General features: G+C 44.6%; 1 protein-coding gene across 1 annotated transcript; it reads right to left on the minus strand.

Moving 5' to 3' along the window:
- Positions 1–157: 157 nt before the first annotated feature.
- Positions 158–2,891, minus strand: rpl36 (ribosomal protein L36). Its single transcript, XM_080013883.1, has 4 exons — positions 2,829–2,891; positions 2,023–2,117; positions 1,326–1,460; positions 158–276 (listed from the first exon to the last, which is right to left on the minus strand). The coding sequence occupies exons 2-4, from the start codon at positions 2,113–2,115 to the stop codon at positions 187–189; spliced, it is 318 nt and encodes a 105-aa protein (XP_079870009.1). The 5' UTR covers positions 2,116–2,117; positions 2,829–2,891; the 3' UTR covers positions 158–186.
- Positions 2,892–6,113: the final 3,222 nt, after the last annotated feature.

Here is a 6,113-nt window from a genome sequence, read left to right on the forward strand (position 1 = left end):
AAGGCTGGATATTTCTCTTACATCAAGCTCCCAAAATGCTTTAATTTTTGGAGTGACTTTGACACAGAGCTACTGAATTGCTTTTATGTTATCCTCTGATTAGGATCATACAGTTGTAATGACCACAATCCCCGCCCAAGTCAATCACTAAAGCAGCTTTGTAATAACAAATGTTTTTTATTGACTTTATTCTTTCTTGGCTGCAGCCTTCCTCATGGCGGCCAGCACGTTGCTCAGCTCTTCCCTCTTTCTCTTGGCCCGGATATGAGTCCCAATCTGTGGAGAGAAATCAAGTAGATTAAAACCAGAACATGTTTGATGTACTGGGCAGATTTAAATCTCATGGCATGTCTAATTCCTATGCCATTTTATAAGCTCCATAGCAACGGAGCAGAGAGCCACTTCTTTGGTCTATTTATGCAAACCCCTCCAATTGAGCTGAATATCCCCCCTGGTGCATTTCTACTCCTACAGGTTAAAATCATGTAGTGTGTATAAACCGTCAAACCAAACATCTCAAAATGGTGAAACAGTCCATATAATCATCGACTGTCGTGGGTCATTGCTGTGACCATAGCAAGCACCAAGGATCTAAAATTCAAATTATGCTTTTGCTTCTGATTAATGTTGTGGGTCGTGGTCTAATGACCTAAATTCTTACAAATGGATGACAACGGAAAAGTAAACACTTGGTTAAATTTGATCTGAAATTAGGATCTTCACAGAATCTTGTCAGTCGCTGAAAATGACTTTCAGCCTCAAGTTGAAGTGTGACCTGTACTAACGTGTCCTTAGAACACAAGTCACTTGCATAAAGAAAGTTAAATCATAACTTGGTTGAACCTGAACCATGGTTGAACTGAGATGCATATCACACTTAGACAATTCTAACTGGGATTCAGTGTGGCGGTAATAGCTTCAAAAATGATTGCGATGAATGTGTGTATAATAAACACAAATATCTGGAATGTAACAATTGCAAAGTTCATGACCTGATGCAGTGTGCACATTTACTTTTATGCAATTCTCTCTGCATCATGCCAAGATCAGACTCCAAAATATTTCAAGTCTTTCACGATGGTCACCATGTCAGATTAGGCCACAACAGCACCAACAATCCTTGCTGTGCCTTGGTTGGCAGACTGGCCACACCACAAATACCTGTCGGCCACGTCAAAATCGGGCTGAACTTGTGTTGTTTGATCCAAGCATTAACACATTATGGCGGCGTCAATAAGAACAACGCGGCCAGGGCGAGATCCTGTTCGGTGCTGACTTTAACCGGCGGAGTTGCGTTCACAACCATTTCCCCGTGCCGTACATACCCTCTTCTTGATGAACTTGAGAGCTCTCTTATCCTTGGACACCTTGAGCAACTCCATAGCGCGCCTCTCGTACGGGGCAAAGCCACACACCTCGCGGATCATGTCACGCACAAACTTGCTGTGCTTGGTCAGGCGCTGTGGGAGAGTAAGAGTAAAGGATTTCCTCGCAAGCGTCGGACAAAAACACCACATAGAGCTTATTGTGCGTAATCACCGGGTGTCATGACATTTCACTGCATATATGTATGACCGTATGTATGTGTATGTGACAAATAATCTCTTGAACTTGAACTTTACAAGGTATTAGAATGTAGTGTTTTGTTAACAATGTATTAAGGTACAATTTACGTGAATAGGATAACAACAGAATATAATAACGCGACACACAAACAGGGGCAGCGTTGCAGTCACATCAATGGCCATACCAGAAATGAACTACCCCTGACCGCCGTAACTGGAGTAATGAGGATGTGTTTGTGAATCACAACCGTACGAACTTTGATTATTATTTACCGGCAGCAATTAACAGTAGGCTTATTGGATGAACTACTTTGCCGTTTCAAAAAAAAACATGTGAAGTTGTTATAGGCCTATAAAAAAAAAAATGGTAATTTGGTCTACGACGAGCATGAAGCGCAGAACGCGCTGGAGAGCACTGAGATGGTTGCGGGGGTCTGCAGCAGGGGAACCAGCTCACCCCTCGCCTGCGGCTGTGCCTGGGCGACACCACGTTCTTGGTGACTGGATGGCCTTTGGTCAGACCCACTGCCATGGGGTAGCGGATAGCCATGTCTAGAGGGAAAACACAGGCGGAAGGGAGACTGGTCAAAACCGATGGCGCCATATCGTCGGTGGCGTTTACTTGACATCTAAAAAACCGGGATGAATGACAAACATAATACACAGCGTGCAAGTATGTTCATCACATCCCCAGTGGAGGAAGCGCAGTGTCACAGCAACACCCGTCTATATAATAGGCAACTATACAACAGGTAATATGCAGTAGACTGACAAGAAATGAATGAAAACAATTGTGATGCAATTTTAACCTAAAAACACACATATCGAGCAACGTAGTCAACGTAACTCATTCACTCTGACGCTGTGTTGAGAAACGCTGTACACAGCAGCTAGCAGCTAGCAGCTCACCCCCCACACACACACACACACGTTCTAGCGTTACGGCGACACGTTGACCCCCCCCAAACACAGCGCCCCGGGTCGCGGAACCTGAGCGGGTCCGGGGAACAGCCGCCGCTAGTCGGGGGAGGGGGCGGCCGCGGCGCTGGCGGGGCTCCGTGGAAGCTTTGGCTTCGCGGGACCAGCCGCGACTTCGCGGTCAAATTAAACGCGGTTCCCTCCTCCACGCCGGCGCCATATCGAGCGCAGACACCTCGAGGCCGCGGCGAGGACGCGACGGCCTCACTTTGAGCATCGGACGCCGGGCGATGGCGGTGATCGAGACGGGATTTGCGACGGCTCGGCTCGTCAACTATTTCTTACCTGCTTTCTTTAATGGCGGTCAGGCCGGAAGGAACGTGAGGCTGCGCGGTGCCGGGTAATCAAGGGCGTCGAACGTGCTGATGAGCCGCGACAGCGCCCCCGGGCGACTGGGATGGCGAATAAGGGGCTCGAAACGACTCAAAAGTAAATGGTTAAATATATTATGAGCACAAGAATATCGTCGTTGGGAATTTAATATCCAAATTAAAAGATTAATTCTGAAAATACAATATTGCCAAATTTAAAAAAAAAAAAGCAACCGCGTAACATTGAACTGACTAACTCTCCAGTGGTCGGAATGAAAGAAATGGACTTCATCCAGATATGTCATATGTTTTGAATGACACAATCTATTTTAAATTCAGCTCAGCCACTTAAAAAAAAGTGCACGGTTGAGATCTGTGGGTTTGTCCGTCACCTGGGTTCGGTTGGTTTTGCTGAATGAAAGAACTAGTTTTGTAAGGTTTCTGAACGCAGAGAGGGATTCCAAACTGAATACAAGACGACGCGGTGCACGTCTGCTGTCACATCATGAAGGTATTCAAGAGGTTTATCTGTCACGTACATATACATACGTTCATACGTGCATGCAGTGAAATGTCAACGCAACCCACTCGGAGATTATGCACAATGGTTACTAAACCGAACCTAATTCCTACCCAGCTAACTAACTGATTCCTAAAACGCAATGCAGTTAGTGAATAGAATAATATAAATTAAATTAAATAAAAAAATAGACCCAAAAAGGAAGTACAAAATAGAAGTAAATGGAATAGAGTTATGTATAAAGGATAGCCTATTTGCATATGCAGATTTGTTCGAGGTATATCTGTGACATGATATTGTAACAGAGATACACACACACACACACACACACACACACACACACGGATATTTGGCTTTCGGGTTAAATTTATGGAAAATGTAAAAAGTTCACGCTACAGTGATATTATATCATGAAAGTAGGGCATTTAAGTAGAAGCATGCAATGTGATTTCCTCATCTCAAACAATTTATTGAAACAAAAGCCAACCACAGTGGTGGGTTTTCCACAACAAAAAAATGTCAATGTCTCAATAACTTGTCATGTGCGCTTCAGCATCAATTACAGCTTGACAACGACGTCTCATGCTGTTCACAAGTCGACTTATTGTCTGCTGAGGCATGGAACCCCACTCTTCTTGAAGGGCGGCCCTCACGTCATTGAGGTTCTGGGGCACAGAGTTACAAGCCTCTACACTGTGACTCAGCTGGTCCCATAGGTTTTCTATGGGATTCAGGTCTGGAGAAAGTGCAGGCCACTCCATTTGAGGTGCCCCAGTCTCCAGCAGCCGTTCCCTAATGATGCCACCTCCATGAGCTGGAGCATTGTCGTCCATGAAGATGAACTTAGGCCTGTGTTGTTCATGCAGGGGCACAATGACTGGATTAACGATGTTATTCAGGTAGTATGGGCTTGTCACTGTACCATTCACAAAGTGTAGGGCAGTTCTGTATTGACTAGACACACCTGCCCACACTGTAACACCACCACCACCAAAGGCTCGTCTGGTGACAACAGTGGCTGATGCATAACGCTCTCCTTGACGTCTCCAACATCGTTGGCGGCCATCATTTCTACTCAACGTGAATCGACTTTCATCAGAGAACAGCACTGAGGCCACTGGTCCCTCGTCCAGCGTAAATGCTCCCTGGCTCATGCAGGACGATGATGCCTGTGCCTGGTGGTGTGGTCAGGTAGCCTTGCATGTCGTCTTGCACGCAGACCACGCTGATGTAAGCGGTTTTGAATGGTCTGACGTGACACTTGGGTGCTTCTCACCTCCATTAAATGTGCCTGGAGTTGAGTGGCATTCATCATGCGGTTCCACAGGGCACTGTTCACAATGAAGCGCTCATCAGTGTGGGATGTGGCCAAAGGACGTCCACTTCTATGCTTTTCTGTGACTCTTCCAGTCTCTGTATCTCTGTAGCAAGTTGCTGATGACACTCTGTGACGCTCTAAGCTCAGTGGTCATTTCCCTCTGAGAACATCCTGTTTGAAGCATGGCAATGGCGAGGTCCTGTTGATCAGCTGTTAGGTGTCGTCTTGGTCTCATGACGTCAAAATGTGAACAGCATGATGAAGAGGACTGTTTAAATACCAATTCTAATTGAACCAGGAAATGTATTGGTCGATTCATGGATCAAACACCTGTTGTGAATTTTTCTGTTCAGCTCCTTGTTAGAGAGCAGCAAGTTGTGCAAACAGTACTGAAACACTGAACAGTTGGACATGTGCATTCAAAGGTTTAGAGAAGGTCAAATTAAGTTCACCTGTAAAGGTTAAAGTGCATTTTAGGTTCATCCTGAAATTTCACCCAAAAGCTGAATATCCCTAACTTTTTGTGAGTAGCGTGTATATGTGTGTGTGTGTGTGTGTGTGTGTGTGTGTGTGTGTGTGTGTATATATATATATATATATATATATATATATATATATATATATATATATATATATATATATATTAATTAGGTATAAACATAATTATGTATAAACATAATTGTGAAACGATCGGCCTCTTAAGAGAAACCTGCTTTTTTGGAAAACCTAAAAACCATGTATTCCTAAAGTAAAACCAAGGTCAACATAAATTAACTGAGCAACCCAATTCTGGACAAATATTTGTTGTTGAGCAGGCACATGCACAGGCCAGCACCTGCCCTTTTTATCAGGCACGTTTTTCTTTATTTTTTTTTTTTAATTGTGAATGGGCATCCCTGGCGTCCCGATGCGCATCATCGTGGGCGCTTGTGGTCTGCGCTCCGCTGTTCCGCTCCGTTTCTTTATGGAACGAAAGAAAACACTGTGCGTAAAAGGGAACGCTTCGTCACTCACTCTCCTACCAAATTGTTTAACATCCTGAAACCACATACCAGGAGTTTTGGGTTTTTTTTTTGTCAATCAATATTTTCAATCAAAAATATTACTCTCTGGTTGTCATATTTTCATATTACAAATGATGTGATACTATTTTACCCAACCTAAATCTTACCTCTGTGGAGTCCAGTAGAATTGACATATTCAGTGTGTGTGTGTGTGTGTGGTTGTGTGTGTGTGTGTGGTTGTGTGTGTGTGTGTGTGTGTGTGTCTGTGCGTGCGTAGTAGGGTGCCCCGGGCTGTGTTAAACAGTCAAACAGTTGACGTCTCTTGGCACAAAGGAGCTCCTGAACCTGAGGGGGGGTAGTTGCTTCAGAGGCTGGAAGGAGCTCCTCAGCTGCCACAGCTGAGGGAGACCACCACCC

The sequence above is a fragment of the Zeus faber genome (assembly GCF_960531495.2).
Source record: "Zeus faber genome assembly, chromosome: 1".
NCBI classification, from domain to species: domain Eukaryota; kingdom Metazoa; phylum Chordata; class Actinopteri; order Zeiformes; family Zeidae; genus Zeus; species Zeus faber.

Excerpts from the sequence above, each read along its gene's own strand:
- rpl36 (XM_080013883.1), bottom strand. The coding sequence starts at position 2,115 with ATGGCTATCCGCTACCCCATGGCAGTGGGTCTGACCAAAGGCCATCCA. Across the intron at positions 1,461-2,022 it reads GGCACAGCCGCAGGCGAGGG|CGCCTGACCAAGCACAGCAA; the intron begins GTGAGCTGGTTC and ends ACTCTCCCACAG. Across the intron at positions 277-1,325 it reads TCAAGTTCATCAAGAAGAGG|ATTGGGACTCATATCCGGGC; the intron begins GTATGTACGGCA and ends TTCTCTCCACAG.